Genomic DNA, 18,819 nt, shown 5'->3' with positions numbered 1-18,819 from the left:
CAGATCTATCTATATTCTTTCATGACACCCTTTTCCCTAACAATAGACCAAAACTTATTTTTGCTATAGGTGGGAAAAGAAATGCACTTATTTTATTCTGATGTCCATCTATACATTATTTCACATCCACTTCAATGATTATTTGTGGAATCTATAAAATACTCTTTCTGCCTTCCCTTCTTGAAATCACCTCGTTCCTGTCTTGAGAAAATAGCTACCTGGTAGATATCTTGCTATTTCACGTGCCCAGTATTGAAGGGTTAGTTTGCTTCACGCTGGCTTACAGGGTCAGTGGAACTTTCCCATTCTTGATGCTCAGAAAAGTCATCTATGAATGAAACTTTAAAAAACAGGTAGGACATAATACTTGACATACCATTTTCTGCAAAAATTGAAAGGGAAAAAATAAAAGAGAATGGGAACTCTAACAGATTAAAAGAGATATCAAGACATCCCAACTACATGTAATAATGGGTAGACACTGTCTGAAATCAGGTGATCCCCACTTCATTGGTGACCGATATTGACCATCCACAGTCTGACCACATTGCTGGTTCTCACTGTAGTGGCTTCTTGCTATGCATCTATGACACAGCTGTCCCTAACCTCTCTGGGGGAAATTACACGGGGTTCAAACAACTCTCTGGGAAGGTTCTACACCACCAGAGCTAAATAGCTCCATGTCTTCAAAGGAATAGTGTTGTTGTCCTTCCCTTAAACCTGGCCAGCAGAGCTTTCTGTCTTTATTAGATTCTCCCAAGTCAGCTGCAAAAATTCCATGTTGCTCCAATAAACCCCTTCAGTTTACCACTGCCTGACTAGAGCTTCCAACCCTCTACTTCTTCTGTTGTCCACACTTTCATCCACTTTCTTTATTTCCTTACTTCTCATTTTTTTTTCACTTTGATTGTCTGCCTTCTTTTCTGTTTCCTTTCCTCATATTTATCCTACCATTGTCTTTTTTCCTCACCTCATGCAAAAAGACTGCCTTTGGTGGGAGTCATCTCAAACATTAGCGTTTTCTTTCGGGCAGAGAATCAGCTACCATAGGGAACAAGATTTGGCTGTGTCTTCATGGTCTCTTGCCTGTGACTTTGCTCTTCCCTTAAAATTCAGCTCTGCCAAAGCAGGAGCCAGTTCTACAGCTCTGTATGTACAGCACCATCACAGCACCTTGCTCCTGGCAGGTTGTCAAAACATGCTTGTTAAAAACTCTTTGAATTAAACTAACTTTGTTACATTGAAGATAAATGACTGATGGAGGAAATCTGTGCTTGGATGCACTGACATGTTTGCCAACAGAAAGTCTGAAACATCTGAGGAAGGATGTAAAGGGATGAAATTTCACTATAGATCTGACACAGAAGGAAAAAGCAATCCACTCAGATTAAACACACACAAAAGGATAACATTTTGAGTTTGCTATTCATTGATGTTATGTTTAATATCCAGGATCATATCACTAAGAATGACAATGAAAATAATAATAATTGTAAATGAATAACATGTTTTCTGCCAGAGATATCTAATTACTTGACTTTGTTATTCAATTTAATCATACAAGCTACTTTGTAAAATGTTAATGTTTAGCTATCATCCAGGTAAAAATATGAGGACAAGAGAGGTTAGGTAACTAGCTGAGTCATACAGAAATAATAGAACTTGTACCCAAACAGTCTGCATCTAGGTCCCTAGACCTGACCCCTCCTCTCCTACATGTTGGCTGAAATTCTGAAACTATTTTAACTTATAAATTGACAAACAGAAGACCAGGATGGGAGTCTGACTTCTGTCACTGACCAGCAGCGTGATTTCATGCAAAGATGACCAACATTTCATTCTGATCATCTGGGTAAAATCTGATGGTACTTTTCAAGCAGAAGTGCCCTGAGAATCAATGAACTTACAGTTACCTAAAAGTGTCAGCCACACAAGATACTTTTCATAAAGGAGTAACCTTCCAAAATAGCTTGTCTTGACAGAGCCCTGTACCTGTTGTTCCTTTAAAAACAAACAACACAAAAATGTTAATTCTCTCAATCTACAAAATCAACTTAAATAACTTCATCAAAGATGACTGGATTTTCCCTTAATCTCCTCAGGTCCTGCCTTCTGAACCAATTAGAAACCTGAGAAAAACGACACCACCCATCCTAATATCCTCTGGTTGGACAGCTAAAAAGTTGGACGAGAAGGTATAAATTCTCAAGGAAGGGATCCCTGAAAACTTCTCCTCCTCTCAGGGGCTGAAGCGATGGAGCCGAACTTTCCCCGCTGCATGCGCGAGGCCTGGGATTCCGCAGAGGAGTCCCAGGAACCAGAGATGCTGCAAATCTTGAGCTTAGCGGACCCTGAGGAATGGCAGCTCCCTTTCTATCCTACGCTGGGCCAGCTCTCTGGGGACGACGAGGACTTCAATGGGGAACAACTTTCTACCGCCTGCGGGTGTCTGCACCCACACTGCCCGAAACACGGACCCCGAGCGCAGAGCACCTGCAGGCTGGGCGCTGGGCCGCCCGCCCCGGACACGACGCCCGCGACCCGCCAGGAGCCACAGTCGCCCTCAGGAGCTGGAGCTGCCGCCCACCCGCAAAGCTTCCCTGGGCGGGTCTTGCGGCATCGGGGACCCAACACCTGGAACCCGAGACCTCTGACCGCGGGGACCCTTCCGGAGCATCGCCCTCCTCCTGGCCTGGAGAGACACCACCGGACGTCCCAAAGCTGCTGGCCGCGGACCTACACGCAGTGGCCGGGAAGACCCTGGGCTGCCTCTCCCGCCGCCTTTGGACCCAGGAGCCCTCATCTCCGCTGAGACCCTTCATTGGATGATCCCTTGCGACAGATGTTATTACAATAACACCTCTCCGTTTAGCAATCATGGAAGAATTCGTCTTCAGAGACATTTGTGAATTTTTCTTTCGTTTACTTAATAAATTATACCAAATGCCAACGCCTTTCTCTCTCTTACTTTGGCTTTTGGGGAAGGACCCGACGCAGGGGCGGGGTGGCCGGTGCCAGTTCTCACCAGGGACCCTCAGTCCCCTGATTTGCTGGGCGGGGGGAGACCGGTGGGGTCTCTTGGGCACACCGGGCGGCCAGGGGTCCAGCATAGGCGTTGCCAAACTGGGTCACACGTGCTGGGCTCCGAGACATCCAGCAAAGAGCGGCCAGCAGCCCTGGGAACTCCGCTTCGCCCGACGAACGCTCCTGCGCCCTCGCCCTGGCCCTTCCAGTCCATCTGTGGGGCCGTCCAGTTACCTTCACGTTGCTCCACGGCCCCCAGCGCCTGTCGCCACTCCAAACGCATCTAGAAGCATTGGCCTCGGGGAGCGCAGAGCTTCCGTCGCCCTCAGGCACTCTCCTGGGCGTGTCCCTTCTTCCTGCTCGCCCCAAACCCGACTTCCAGGCCCCACCTCAGAGCTGACCTGCAGCCAGAGCGCTGGGGCCCCGGACAAGAGGAAACCAGGGATTGTCTTTTGAGGTGGGGCGTGTCTGCGGCCAGATTCTGCAGCGGTTAGGCTCGCGTCACTTCCTAACTCCAGCCTGGCGACTTCCCAAGGCGCCTGACTTCTTCTCATTACCATTCGGAGTTGAACTAGAGTGTCCACCCAATCCGGGGTTGGAAACGGGGCCTGAGAGCACAATGGCAGGCAAAGTGTAAGTGCTTCATAAATGTTAATACAATTATACTGAGAATTTCTCAACTGCTGTGATTTCTCTGGGGGCAAAAGCCTTCACTGGGATTAATCTCACAGGCGTCTGAATGTGGGGACTCCCGGCCTCGGGAGCGGTTTCCTGGAAACCCTTCACCTCATCGCTCTGGTTTCTGGCATCCCACCCAACCTCACCTTTTCTCTCCTTTCCCTGCCAGGATTCCATGGGCCACCTGTGCAGCCTGGATGCTGTGGCTCAACCAGTATGTAACCCTGGCCGGTCCCCAGGGGATGCAAAAAATATTCTCTATTAGACCACAGAGTGATATTTTACTTTTTTAGACTCAAACGGAATTTTTCTAGTGAAGCCTGAACATGGGAAACATACAGCTCATAACAAGAGGATGTGATGACGTGGGTGTGTCTTATAGACACTGCTATGTCTTTATTAATGTCCTTTAATTTCCTACTTTGTCCTTTAATTCTTTTTTTGTCCTTTAATTCTTAAAGAGTGTATGTGAGAAATGAAATCAGTGAGAACTGGAAATAAAGAAATAAATTATTTTAAAATTTCATCCTCACTTTTTCAGTAATCATTTCAAATCTTCAACTCTCAGACAAATAAATGAAATAGGCCTTGAATTCATGGAAAGACACAGTTCTCTATAAATTCACTTGTCAGGAGTCACTAGCAGGATTTGGAGTACAGTTCTACAGTTCCTTTAGCGATTCTAAAATCCAAAATTTTATGGAATCTACCCTTTTGTGTGTAAATTTCTGTGCAAAACTCATTTGACAGCAAACTATGGCATAGATTGATGTGAGGCCATAGTGTTCTCTCTCCAAAGTAACATAAGTATTCATAGGAATGTCTGATTACTGGGACTGTCCTAGAGTATGCAGACAGGTACAGTCTATCAGGCAAGCTCTTATTATCACTTTATAACTTCTTGCATTTTAAATTATAGCATACATCTAGACCCTAGTATTTTATTAAATATATTAGAATATATTTAATACTAAATAGTGTATTTGCAATATGTAAAATTATAAATTTAGGTTGTTTTTAGTTATGAAAATGACAAGCAATGCTGAATGCTATAGAAGTGCCCTTTGCTGGTGGAAAGCTGGAGTTATTGCAGTATATGATCATCTATTTCATTGTTAGAGAAAATTCTCTTCTGGCATAGATGGCTGCTGCCTTTACCTGTAAATATTTCTAGTAATGGGGTTTATGTGTTCCTTTTTTATTTTCATTTTATTTATTTTTTCTTCCTTTTCCTTTTCTTTTATTTTTAACTGTCTTGAACCTGAATGGCACCAGCCACCCCTGCCTGGGCTCCTTGTCCTTCCACTACAGCCAAAGCAGGAAGCCATGGGATAAAGAAGGATGCTGGAATTTTTGTAGAATGTATTAAGCAAGCAAAAGGAATTTTCACAAATGTCTATGATGGCAAAATTTCTTGCATGATTGCTAATTCATGTAATTCAATATTGGGAATGTGAAACAGCAAGGTATCTACCAGGTAGCTATTTTTTCAAGTCTAGAAATGGAATGATTTCAAGAGGGGAAGGTAGGCAGGGAAAACAAAAGCAAAAATAAACTAGTGGGACTACATCAAACTGAAAACTTCTGCACTGCCATAGAAACTATCATCAAAATGAGAAGGCAACTGGGATTTCCCTGGTGGTCCAGTGGTTAAGAATCTGCCTTTGGGCTTCCCTGGTGGCTCAGTGGTTGACAATCCACCTGCCAATGCAGGCGACAAGGGTTCATGCCCCGGTCCGGGAAGATCCCACATGCCGCGGAGCGGCTAGGCCCGTGAGTCATGACCGCTGAGCCTGCGCGTCCAGAGCCTGTGCTCCGCAACGGGAGAGGCCCACGTACCGCAAAAAAAAAAAAAAAAAAGAAACGAAATTGAGCTATTTGTAATGAGGTGGATGGACCTAGAGTCTGTCATACAGAGTGAAGTAAGTCAGAAAGAGAAAGACAAATACCGTATGCTAACAAATATATATGGAATTTAAGAAAGAAATGTCATGAAGAACCTAGGGGTAAGACAGGAATAAAGACAGAGACCTACTAGAGAATGGACTTGAGGATATGGGGAGGGGGAAGGGTAAGCTGCGACAAAGTGAGAGAGTGGCATGGACATATATACACTACCAAATGTAAGGTAGGTAGATAGTGGGAAGCAGCCTCATAGCACTGGGAAATCAGCTCGGTGCTTTGTGACCACCTAGAGGGGTGGGATAGGGAGGGTGGGAGGGAGGGAGATGCAAGAGGGAAGAGATATGGGAACATATGTATATGTATAACTGATTCACTTTGTTATAAAGCAGAAACTAACACACCATTGTCAAGCAATTATACTCCAATAAAGATTAAAAAAAACCCTTTTGGTATCTTTGACAAACTTCCTCAAATCAAATTCTAAATGTTCTTTTGACCTCTAGTTAACTTCGGAATGTTTCAGAGGGTCCCTGAACACCTCAAGGAGAGATACTAAACTAATTAGCCTTTTTTGGTATGTTAAATTACATGGGAAATATTGTCAAATAAGTAATGATAAACCTTCTTAGAAGGTTCTAATATTCTAGAAATTATATGAACTCCCTAAAATTTGAAATGTTGTGGTATGTTCTCAGTCACATTTCTAGTTATTATTTTAAAGTGTTGTATGTCACAGAAATAGCCAAATTTCCTTAACAACTGCATTGTAATCGGGTCTTTAACTATGTTTTTTAAGTGTTTTGTCACTTATAGAGTTGTCTTACTCTGATGCTTTTACAAAAATGTTTGTAGATGACTTGCTTTTATGCTCTAAAACTAAATTTGATTCTGTAGCAAAAGGACTTCCACCTTGTATGGGGGCTATTTCACTCTTACATAAGACTATTGAAGAAATAGCAATGGGGGTATTCTTTATTTATGTTCCACACTCAGCTGAGTCCTTCTAAACTCTCACCACACTCAGCACTTCTGTAACCCGACTAGTTTCTTATGAAGTATTGCTGCTTTCTGTAATAACCTTAAGGCTGCAACTTTGCTTCCAGAACTACAGGAAGAAGACAATCATGACTGCATTTTATTAACAGATTATCTTCTTGTTCCCAGGAATGACAAGAAGCTACTATGGATAAGACTAATCTAATTTGATTTACAGATGGGTTCTACTTAAAGGATAAGCAGGGGCATTATAGAGTTGGATATGCAATAACACTCACAGTGAACATAAGTGAAAGCTCCTATTTACCAGAAAAAGTCAGCACAACAAGCTGAATTAATTGCCCTAACCTTAGCTTTTCAACTTGCTAAAGACCAGCTAGCAAATATTTATACTGACAGTTGCAATGCCTTCTGGAGTGGCACACAACTTTGGAATACTATGGGAACAAAGAGGTTTTTAACTTCTTCAGGACAACCTAAAAAACGAAAAACAGATTGCAATTATTAACTGCAATACAACTGCCAAAAAAACAGCAATTACTGACACCAGGACATTCCAAATCCGACACTATGGAAGCTAAAGGAAATCAGCTTGCTGATGCTGCAGCCAAACAGGCAGCTTTAAATACTCACGCCATAAAGCCTTGAAATTTTCTGTCCACTGCTCTCTGTTAACCCTGCTAATCCAGTAAAAGATGTCATCTATAAGCTCAAGAAATTGCTATTAAAGAAGACAAACAGATACGGTAACAAAAAGGGGGAATTTTGACCCTACCACACAAATATGGTTTAGACCTAATTTTTTTTTTAAAGCTGTAAGTATCTGTTGGAGCATGATTGTCTATCAGCCTTTGCCAAGCATTCTACTAGCATAACTCCTAAAAAGGAAAGAAAGAACTGGGGTAATAAGACTGAGGGACATGATGGATCCAGAGCAAGTAAGCAAAGATCCTGTTATTGGGGGAACAAATATTTGATCACCTAATGCTATCTAAAGATTAATGATCAAAAGGGGAAAGTGGAAAAGGAAATTATATTTTAAGACAGGTAAAGAAAAGTTAAGCATAAAATTCTCTCTTCTCTCTTCACTTGAGCCTCACCCCTCCCTAATGCATCTGCATCACATATTAACCAGACCTCCTCAAAGATGGGAATGCCTGCTCCTCAGCAAAGATCAATTTGTTCCTTTCTTCCGATGCTAGCAATGTGGCTTCTTAAAGATAAGCATTCTTTCCAACTCTGTAGGTGGTCATTGTGACTTACTGCTCAATTCGTTTGTGTTTACCTAGACTGTGTATCTGTGTACCTAGACTGTGTAAACTTTATGTAAAACGTCAGTATGTCATTTTGATGAAGGATCCTTGGTTTCAAAAATGTAAATGACTGTGTCTTTGCTAACAGTAGGACCAGTTATCAGAGCTTCAGACAGCCTGTCTCCCACGTTATGATCCTCAGCTTGACTCAAATAAAATTACCTTTTTTCTCCTTAACTTGATTGTTAACTGAATTTTCATCAACAATTGTAATTACTGTGGCCACTTCGGGGAACTATTACATGAGACCACTTTCAGAGTTCCCAGAAAAACAGAGAGAATCCCAGAAACTCTGGAGGCAATAGAATTCATTCTTTCATTTGTATGCAGAAGCTACTAAAAGACAAAATGATTCCATAAATAGCTTCACTAAAAGAATCTTTATAATGGAAAAAAAACATTAGTAGAAAGCTTTAGCCATCTAAACAGGTAACGTTAACTTAATCAGCTAATCTTCTGAGTTTTGTATTATTGCACCTGACACATAGTTAAAAATTTAAAATAAAATCTACAATATCTACAAATCTACAATCTGTGTATGTCTATTTGTGTAAATCTATTACTGTGTATCTAAAGGTTTATGTATATGTAAGTTTGTTTGTTATGTATGTGTGATATGTTTAAAGATCTCTAATTGGCAAAAGAAAAATAAGTAAATATATAAGTTATGCCATGAACTCTCAGAATTATAGAAACTAACCCAAAAGGTTTTTCAAGTTCATATGTCCTGGAATAATCTTTGGTAAATACAGGCTACTTTAAGCTTTTAGGTTTCAATAAAATGCCCATGTCTTCAGAATTGTAAAGATTACTATAAAGCAAACATAAAACTTTATCTACATGCGCTTACTGGTCAAATAAGCTCATGCTATCTCTATCTAACAAAATTTGTAAGCAAGAAAAATAACCTAAGAGGACAGTTAAATGTCTAATATCAAATCCAAACATATACATAATACACAGCAACGTAAGGAGCTATAAGGAACATAAATGTTTATACAAAGTTAAATGATGGATGTTCCTTGAATACCTAAATCATTTCCAAATAAGCTAATATACTGAAAATTAATTACTAAATTAATTACTTAAAGGTGTACATACAACAATACAAAATTTTAAAACTTCAGTACCTTTAATGAAGAATGGTAAATGAATGTACAATCCACCATGCTTCAAAATAACCAGAGCCAACCAAACCATTTAGGCCGCCTAAGCAAAATTAAATCTACGTTATCTCATAAACATAAGCAACACTTGAATTTATGTTATTTCTTGAAAATGCCTCTGATAGGAATAAAAGAATGTCATTCTTCGGAAATGGAACAAGGTAATCACTTATAATCAAACCGTGCAGTCTGGACACCCCCAAAGTAATTACCAAAATTTCAAAGGTTAAAAAAAGGCCCTTATTTTCACCGTAATCACATCTAGGCAAACGCGTTCTGTGAGAGAAAACCCTCGGGCTCAGAACAACCACGGAAAGTGCCAACGGGAACAGGGGCTCCGTGCCACCCCCAAGAGATACGACTATGAGATAGGCGTGGGAGGGCGGGGCTGCGGCGGTGCTAGGACCCAGTTAGCTCCTGGCCGAGTTTAGGGGTTATGAAGCGGAGAGCTTCGCCACGCCCCGCACTCCGATGGAACAGGAGGGTGAGAAACCGGCGGTTTCGGTGCAGCTTACCGCTTTTGCCAAGGAAAACACCCGGGGCTGCTCAAGTAGCTGTGCTGCCGGCGAGAAAGAGTCAACCCGCCTGCGGCCCAGAAACACGACCAGGTTTGGTGCGCTCCTTCAGAAACACTTCCGGATGGACGGGGAAACCGCCCTCCCGGTGCACCAATCAGAGACTCGACCCAGAAAACAGAGTCCCCGGACGTTTAAAAGTACTGGGAAGGAGCGAGCGCCCGCAGGAAGCGACTACCGCTGTTGCCAGCCGGCGAGCAGTCTCCGGCTCTGCAACACGGGTGGTACTGCCACTGGCAAACGACCAGCTGGGCGAAATAGCGGATATATCAGGTTTTTTTCCCCCTGTGCTCGCTGTCCAACAAGCAAGTTGCAAGTGCTAAGCGACCAGAACTGCAACGAGAAACTCAAGGGGAAAGAGAAGCAAACATTGACAACGAACTCGAAAGTTAGGTCTTAATGCATTTTTTTTTTTTTTTTTTTTTTTTGCGGTAGGCGGGCCTCTCACTGTTGTGGCCTCTCCCCCTGCGGAGCACAGGCTCCGGAGCACAGGCTCAGTGGCCATGGCTCACGGGCCCAGCCGCTCCGCGGCATGTGGGATCCTCCCAGACCGGGGCACGAACCCGTATCCCCTGCATCGGCAGGCGGACTCCCAACCACTGCGCCACCAGGGAAGCCCTTACTGCATTTTTATTCCATGCAAGAGGGCAGGTTTTGTAACCCAGAATCTTTTCACAGGCCAAGTGCCCAAAACTCCGGCTGCAATCTCAGGGTTCCTAGGCGCCGAAGATGGACCTGCAGCAGCCGCAGCTCAAGGTGCGCAGGGTGCGACCAAACCGCTCCAAGCAGCCCGAGAGGAGGCGCTCGTGGCTCCACCAAACGGGGACCGGAGGAGGGCGGCTGTCAGAAGGGGGCCCGCTGTCAGGAATCTCGATGTCCTGCTGTCTGTCGCCGCTGGGTCTGGCCGGCCTGGCCAAGGGAAGCTGCTGGAGCACGGGGCCGTCGAGTTCCTCGGCCGGGTCCCTCTCTCCTGCGGGGGTCAGCTGGGCTGGGCTTGGTTCCAAGGTGCTCGGGGCTCTGGGACAGAGTCTTGTCTTGGCGCTCCCGTCTGAGCCTAATTCATCTCCAGCAGAGGAGAGTGCTGCATACAAAATAGCTGCATGTGATGGAGAAATGCCAGAATTTCCCATTTGGACTCAGAACTGAGAGACAGTGCTCACGGAGGCAGGGGTTTTGGAATTCTGTTCTTCTCTATTCGTAGCTGGGCATGGGAGCCCCAGTGCTTTCCCCTCCCACTCAGACCATGCCTTCCAACCCTGGTGCTACGGCCACCAGCCTGTCCAGAGCTGAGGACCCCATACTATAATGATAACCACTGGGATGTATTTCCAAAATAATGCATCCATTCTATTTCTAAGGACTGCATAATTTTGGATTGTGCAGATGCATCATGATTTATTTTTCTCAGTCCTTTACTGAAAAACACGTTTGTTTTTAAATATAATTTCTTGCTTATACAAGAAAGGAAATTTCCAGTCAAAAAAGTATTGATGTTGAAATGTTTAATGCATGTTGCTGTATTATGATTCTAAAGATCCTATCAAATTCATTCCTACCAGTAGTGTTTGGGAGTTACTAGTTCACCAACGTTGGTTATAATGAAAAGTTTCACATATTAGCATATATTAGTCTAAATTATATCTCATTGTTTTGATTTGCATTTTTTAAAAATTTAATGAGCCCAGCCTTATCTCTCTTATTTGTTTGAAAGAGATTTTTCTATTTATGGAATTTAACCTTTTTTTTTTTTTTTTTTTTTTTTTTTTTTTTTTTTTTTTTTTTTTTTTTGCGGTACGCGGGCCTCTCACTGTTGTGGCTTCTCCTGTTGCGGAGCACAGGTTCCGGACACGCAGGCTCAGCGGCCATGGCTCACGGGCCCAGCCGCTCCGCAACATGTGGGATCTTCCCGGACCAGGGCACGAACCCGTGTCCCCTGCATCGGCAGGTGGACTCTCAACCACTGCGCCACCAGGGAAGCCCTGGAATTTAACCTTTTGTAAAAAATTTAAATTATTCCCCCATTTCTTCTTGGTCTTTTAACTTTTATTAGGGTTTTTGTTGTTTTTTAAGGGGAGAGAGAGCAAAGATTAACATTTGTGTTCATCTTTTTCTTTTTGCGCTCTGAATTTACATTCAGTTTTGTTTGGACAACTGGGAACAGAAGCCCAGGGCAAGGACAACAAGTGGTAAAATGCTAGAAGAATAAGAAAACTATATCATTAACTTTGAACTCCTGAGGTAGGAGCTGTGCGAAGTACTTCACATCCTCAGTGGGAAACTATGGCTCAGAGAGTTGCCTCATCTATCTTTACAAAGTTGCAAGAAAGTAAGATGTGAGGAAATAGAATAAAACATCCTTAAATGACTACACTGTGGCCTGCCAAACACACAGTTGCCAAATTCCCCCTCCATTTACGCTTTTTTTCCTTGACCCATAATGTTTTCAGAGTAAAAGTGTTACAAAAGGGACTTCCCTGGTGGCGCAGTGGTTAAGAATCTGCCTGCCAATGCAGGGGACATGGGTTCGATCCCTGGTCTGGGAAGATCCCACATGCCACGGAGCAACTGAGCCCATGTACCACAACTACTGAAGCCCATGGGCCTAGAGCCCGTGCTCCGCAACAAGAGAAGCCACCACAATGAGAAGACCGAGCACCGCAACAAAGAGTAGTCCCCGCTTGCTGCAACTAGAGAAAGCCCGCGCGCAGCAATGAAGACCCAAAGCAGCCAAAAATAAATAAATTTTTTTAAATGTTACAGAATACTTAGAGATTTTCCTTTTTTTTCCCCCAAGTGGCCATTAGAAACATGATAATGAGCAACAGAGTAATCCTAATCTTTTGTTAAAGACACATTTTCCCAAATGGCGCATACATTTACGTTTATTACTTGTTTACAATAATGCATTAAATTGACAAATCTACCACTCAAAAAAATTATGAATTGACACAGTCTAATTTTCAACAGTTACCACATCAGAGACACATGATATTCGGTTCCTATTGTTCAATTTCTTTCATCACAGCCTGTGGATGAAAAATGTTACCTACCCTATCAGCAAACAAAGGATGCTGCGGCCGTCAAGCCATCAGACTCTACAGCCACCCCAGACGGTGAATCCTGAGGGAACTCAGGATGGGAAAGAACAGGATACTGGCCTTAGATAGCTAAGATGCATATCAAAGAAATGTTTTCAATGAGCCCAGACTCTTGCATCTTCCATACATAGAAAAGTGCTAAATTCACTAACTTGAAAAATCTGTTTTCTAAAAATTAACAGTAATCTTGTGATGTTCCGACTACCTGGTTTTCGTTGCAAAACTCATATATCCCGGCTCTTTCCTTACATCTCTGGAGCAGTCCCTCAGAGCTATTTGAGAGGCTGCCTCTCCAGCCTGAAGTCCTCAGAAAGTCCACTGAATAAAATATAATTCTCAACTTCTATGTTGTGCATTTTTTTCAGTCTACAAGCTCCATTTACATGCTATTTTTTTTCTTACCTTCTCCCTGTTCTACACTATTTCCTCTCAACCCTTCTCATTCATATTCTCAAACCTTCCTATACTCTGATCTTAAATTTAAATTAAAATTTTTTTCCTGGAATTTTCTTTTCTTTGTGCTAGCTTGTTCTTCTTCCTAGGATTCCAAAGTTTAGCAGCCTTCTGGTTTCTCTTTGTCTGCTGTTTCTATCTATTCCACAAGCCTATTCTGTTGAGCCCTCCCATCCCTGTCAGAAATCAAAAAAGCCCCCCCATGTGAGTAAAACCAGAGGCATTGTCCAATGAATGGACAATGGACTTCCTGAGCGGAAGTCTCAGGGCTCCTAGGAGCTCAGACAGCGGAGGCACAGGCTCCGCTTCCAGCAGCACTGGACCGGGTGATGGTGGCTCCTTGCAGGCAGGAGCTGAGCTATGAGGCTTGGAAGGGTCCACACCAGGAGAGATCTCAGGCTCCAGTGCTCAGCCCCCGGAGCCGGGCGACCCCGCCTGGAGAGGTTCTGAGATCCGTCATCAATGGGTCTCCGTCGCGTCCGCCTCTCCTGGGGTCGCCTCTTATGGATCCTTACGGGTCGCAGGGGTCGGCCCCAGGCCGTCTCTGCGCCCCGCCACTGGATGCGCTGAGATCTGGGTCTATGTCGCCGACAGTTGCAATGCACAAGCCCAGAGACCAGAAAACAATTCTCACTGGAGGTCCCAAGAGAGCTGGCTCACCGTGGGATAGGATCAGAAGCCGAAACCCCAATCCTCCTGGTTCCCACATCCCAGACCATCCTCTAGGCGTCCCCTCCACGGCCATTCCCCTGGGTAGAGGGACCTGCGCTTGTCTCTACTCCAGCACTGCTAGCATGGTGCTCTGTGTCAGCTGGTCTGAGAGCTACGTGCTGGAATAGAACTTCCCGGTGGTGAGCAGAGGGCCTGGGGTTGCGCAAAAGAGTCGCCAGCGCCAAAGACGCCCCCAGCCTAAAGATCGACAGATTCTGGACCCCGCCCGAAGCCACCTCTCTTGGGATCACCTGGATTTAAACTGAAAACTGCTTTCCAGTCTCTGCAAGCCGCTGCGTTAGGATTCAGAAACCAGACCATCTCCAGGCGGGGCTCAGAGCCGCCAGCCCAGGACAGGATGCCCGCGACCTACCAGGAGCCAGAGGAGTCCCCGTGAGAGGTGGCCGCCGATGACGAGGAGCTCCGCAGCCACAGCCAGGCAGCCTCCCTCAGCAGGTGACGCTGCTTCCTAGGATGAACGAGTGGAGCCCTAGCACCCTGACGGCGGGGACCCCTCGGAGCATCGCCCGGCTCCTGCCCCGGGAGCCACCACCGCACGTCCCAATGCTGGTGGCAGCGGATCCGAAGAGCTGAGACCTGTAAGAATACGGGCTGCCTCCATCTTCGGCGCCTAGGAGCGTGAGATTTCCGCTGAAACCCTTCACTGGATGGTCCTCCGCTACGGATATTGCAGCAACATCACTCAGTTTGCTCACACGATGAGCGACGTTGTGTCTTCAAAAAATGTGTACCCATTTTTCCCGCTCTTTTAATAAAATTGTCCATAGATGCGAAATTCTTCTTTCTCAGGTCTATTCCTACTTTGACTGTTGGCGATGGAAGAGGTGCAGGGGTGGAGGTGGCTGGTGCTCTCACCTTCCTGGGTGTGAGGAGGGTGGTGGAGTCCCCTGTGCACACAGAGGTGGCCAGGTGGCTGCTTGTCAAATTTGCAGACGTGCACTGGTCCTCTAGGAGATCTGGCAGACAGGATCTCTGAGAACGTCACTGGGTCTGGGATCTACCCCAATTAAGTCTTCCTGTACCTCCTAGGGTCCTAGCCCTCCTCAGGGGCCTTTCTGAGATCTTCCAGGTGCTCTGGCATCTCTACCTCATTCCTCTGGCTCCTTAATGATTTGCATCCAATTAGTAGTCTGCAAATGAAAAGGGATAGGGGACAGATCTCTGATCCTGACTTTTGCGAGGGTCATGCTAGCATGGACTTCCAGAAGCTCTTTCCTCCTCTTGGTGTGTGGGCAGGTGCCCTTCCTAGCCCTAGGCTTGGTGTGTGTATGAGGTGGGTGTCCAGAGTGGCCAGTGGCAAAGGAGTTCCAATTGTTGGTCTCAAAGTCAGCCTTCAAATTTGGGACCAAGATGAATGTGGCTCTGGATTCTGGTTCAGCTAGAAACCTTGCTACTGGATAATTTTCCTTCTGGGTCTAGCTAAGGAGCTGCTCTTCCATCTTCAGTTTCAATTCCTCTCCATTCCCTGCGCCCCTCATCTACCACCATTCCTGGCCCCTCCCCATATTCAGACTCCTGATGCCCCCATCACTGGGCTAGTTTAGTGACCAGCAAAGATCAGAAGAGCTCCTGACTTTGTCCTGGGATCCTACATTAATTAAAGTAACACATAGAAAAGAAACAAACCGTCATTATTTAAATATTTTATTTATTTCTTGATAGAAATACATGTACAAAGGGAAAACTGTAAAAGTTCAAGATGAAATATTGTGAGGAATTTTTCTTTTTTCCATTTTTCTCATTGAAAAATCATGATCATAACAAAACAAACATCCTCAAAATACCCTGAACGCAGAAAGTGAACTTCAAAAATATATATTTCATTCAGGGCACCTAGATTCATTTTTAAGAGGTTAATTAAAGAAAGAAGATTGTAATAAGTTAGTAAGGATGAAGATGAGTGTGTTGTCACTGTTTTATTTATTTTATGCTTTTTAGGAAACAAACAGAACCCTGGAATTGTTTACACATGTGATTTATTAGAGGAAGAAGATAACTGAAATTTGATGGAAAAGGAAGACGCAGACATCAGACTGAACATTCCTTGGGAAAAGACCTAGAACCACACTGTAAACTGGCCCCGCAAGAGAGACACTGTCAGAAATCAAAAAAGAAAAATGTTGAATCAGAACACCCACCATAGCTGCTCTCTTTGGAACCATGCAGCTCGTGGCATGAGGTAGAATGCTGGGTCATACCAAATATGTGGGGAATGTATGCATAGAGTAATCTGTAATCCTCCTGCACTATTGTCTGTCAAGGCTGCATTTGGTCCCGGTGAATTTAAGGTTCTTGTCTCATCGCAAAAGAATTCGGAGATGAAGCAGGGAGGTTAAGAAAGTAAAGTGAGATTTTATTTAAGCAAGAATACACTCTCAGGGCTTCCCTGGTGGCGCAGTGGTTGGGAGTCCGCCTGCCGATTCAGGGGACACGGGTTCGTGCCCCGGTCCGGGAAGATCCCACATGCCGCGGGGCGGCTGGGCCCGTGAGCCATGGCCGCTGAGCGTGCGCGTCCGGAGCCTGTGCTCCGCAACGGGAGAGGCCACAACAGTGAGAGGCCCGCGTACCGCAATAAAAAAAAAAAGAATACACTCTCAGAAGGAGAGCAGGCAGACAGGTGAGGAGCTGCTGCCCTGGGCTTTTTTGACAAGCTGGTTATGAGGGGCATACAAATGAAGGGGCGGAATATTCACTGGGGAAGGAGGAGTTTGGGGGTCATATTCCCTGATTTTCATCCCAGCTCCAGCTTCCCGAGGGGAGGAGGGCTTTTTGTCTTTATTTAGCTTCAATCGGAAATGTCATGGCGTCGGTGCATGATGGGTACTTTTTTTATATATAGTTTAATGTATTTTAATAGCAAACTTACAGGAGCAGCACAGAAGACAGACAACAATAAAAACATGTACTTGGGACTTCCCTGGTGGGGCAGTGGTTGAGAGTCCGCCTGCCGATGCAGGGGACGCGGGTTCGTGCCCCAGTCTGGGAAGATCCCACATGCCGTGGAGCAGCTGGGCCCGTGAGCCATGGCTGCTGAGCCTGCGCATCCGGAGCCTGCGCTTCGCAACGGGAGAGGCCACAACAGTGAGAGGCCCGCGTACTGCTAAAAAAAAACAAAAAAAAAACCCCATGTACTTGCATGTAGGACAACTCAGAAAAGTATAGTGAATGGGTGGAATCTACTGTATGATAAAAATGCTACAAACACCATTTAGTTTCAGTCAGTAAGAAATTTACTTGCTTTAAAAAAAATCCAAATGCTGGTATTGTCCAGAAAATTTTAACAGGTTTATTTATAATTGTTATGAAGTTGAACTGCTAGAACTTGTTCACTGAAACATTTTGACTTGCATTAATGTTTTATGACCCCGCATTTATGTTAAAAATTCACACACAAATGAAAATGGAAAAACTGCCAATATTTTATTTCTGTCCCCTATCTTTCCACTTGCAATTGTATACTTAGGTACCAGTTGACCCCGTGGGGGAAAAAATATCTAACGTTCAGAACTACCAATAACAGGAAGAAGAGAATTTTTTTTTAAAGAATGAAATGTTTCCCATCTTAGTGGATTCTTAAGCACGTTCTCCACATACACAGCGCGCTAGCTAGATGTCTTTTTGGCATGATTGTTACACGTTTGGCATGGATAGCACACAGTTTGGTGCCTTCAAAAAGGCCAACCAGGGCTTCCCTGGTGGCGCAGTGGTTGAGAATCTGCCTGCCGATGCAGGGGACACGGGTTCGAGCCCTGGTCTGGGAAGATCCCACATGCCACAGAGCAACTGGGCCCGTGAGCCACAACTACTGAGCAACTACGCCCATGAGCCACAACTACTGAGCCTGCGCATCTGGAGCCTGTGCTCCGCAACAAGAGAGGCCGCGACAGTGAGAGGCCCGCGCACCGCGATGAAGAGTGGCCTCCACTCGCCGCAACTAGAGAAAGCCCTCGCACAGAAACGAAGACCCAACACAGCCAAATAAATAAGTAAATAAATAAAATTTATTTTTTTTAAAAAAGGCGAACCAGATAGGCCTCTGCCTCCTGCAAAGCACCAATAGCTGCACTACGGAAGCGCAGATCTGATTTGAAGTCCTGAGCAATTTCCCGCACCAGATGCTGGAAGGGAAGTTTGCGAATCAGAAGTTCAGTGGGCTTCTGATAACGTCTAATTTCAGGACATGCCCCGTACCAGGCCTGTAACGATGAGGTTTCTACACCCCTCAAATAGAGGGCGCACTCTTGCCAGCGGCTTTGGTAGCCAGTTGCTTCCCTGGTGCTCTTACACCGGTCGATTTGCGGCAGTCTGCTTTGTAAGAGCCATGGTATAGAGACCTCCTTACTTACCCTCCTTCACCTTCAGCTGGAGCTTGGGGAGCTAGAGAAGGCTCTAGCGTTGGAGAGCGAACGGCATCACAGAGGTGGCTGTGAACATAATTGAAAAGATGATGGGTACTTCTTATCTGCAAGGATAATTTTATTGTAATGAGAGCATAATGGGCAACAGGTTACATCCAGGTGCAGGGCATTCCCACCTTTCCTCACCTTTCTTTGTCTGCTTCCAGGACACATATCACGCCAAACTTGTGGTTTCCTGTCAGTCTGGAGGTTCCTGCTTTTCTTTGTCTGCCCATGGACCCCTGCTGTTTACAAGATGCGTAATTTCCTGCCACCTGGCCCCTGTCCCCATTCCTCTGCTCATATCTAGCTACCTGCCTGCTGTAACACAGTCATCCCAAAGAAGGATCTGGTAGTACTCCCTTAAATTGGGCTTATACATTTTCTGTGCCACACTTGTGCTTATGGGTACCTATCCTAGAGAAAGTGTCTCACTGATCCATAAGAGATGATTCCATATGGTAATGGTAACTCAGTAGCAA

The 18,819-nt window shown here is 44.8% G+C and overlaps 1 protein-coding gene and 1 pseudogene across 2 annotated transcripts; one reads left to right on the top strand and one right to left on the bottom strand.

Moving 5' to 3' along the window:
- Positions 1–2,254: 2,254 nt before the first annotated feature.
- Positions 2,255–2,812, top strand: LOC307051309 (annexin-2 receptor-like; the record flags this gene model as incomplete). Its single annotated transcript, XM_079701612.1, has 1 exon — positions 2,255–2,812. The coding sequence occupies one exon, from the start codon at positions 2,255–2,257 to the stop codon at positions 2,810–2,812; it is 558 nt and encodes a 185-aa protein (XP_079557738.1).
- An 11,556-nt stretch (positions 2,813–14,368) lies between these two features.
- On the bottom strand, positions 14,369–18,263 carry LOC307051308 (histone H3.3C-like; annotated as a pseudogene). The gene is made up of 3 exons: positions 17,966–18,263; positions 17,535–17,622; positions 14,369–14,598 (listed from the first exon to the last, which is right to left on the bottom strand). The product of its transcript is annotated as a histone H3.3C-like (transcript).
- Positions 18,264–18,819: the final 556 nt, after the last annotated feature.

Source organism: Hyperoodon ampullatus (genome assembly GCF_949752795.1).
Source record: "Hyperoodon ampullatus genome assembly, chromosome: 4".
NCBI classification, from domain to species: domain Eukaryota; kingdom Metazoa; phylum Chordata; class Mammalia; order Artiodactyla; family Ziphiidae; genus Hyperoodon; species Hyperoodon ampullatus.
This window is presented reverse-complemented; position numbering and strand designations above follow the sequence as displayed.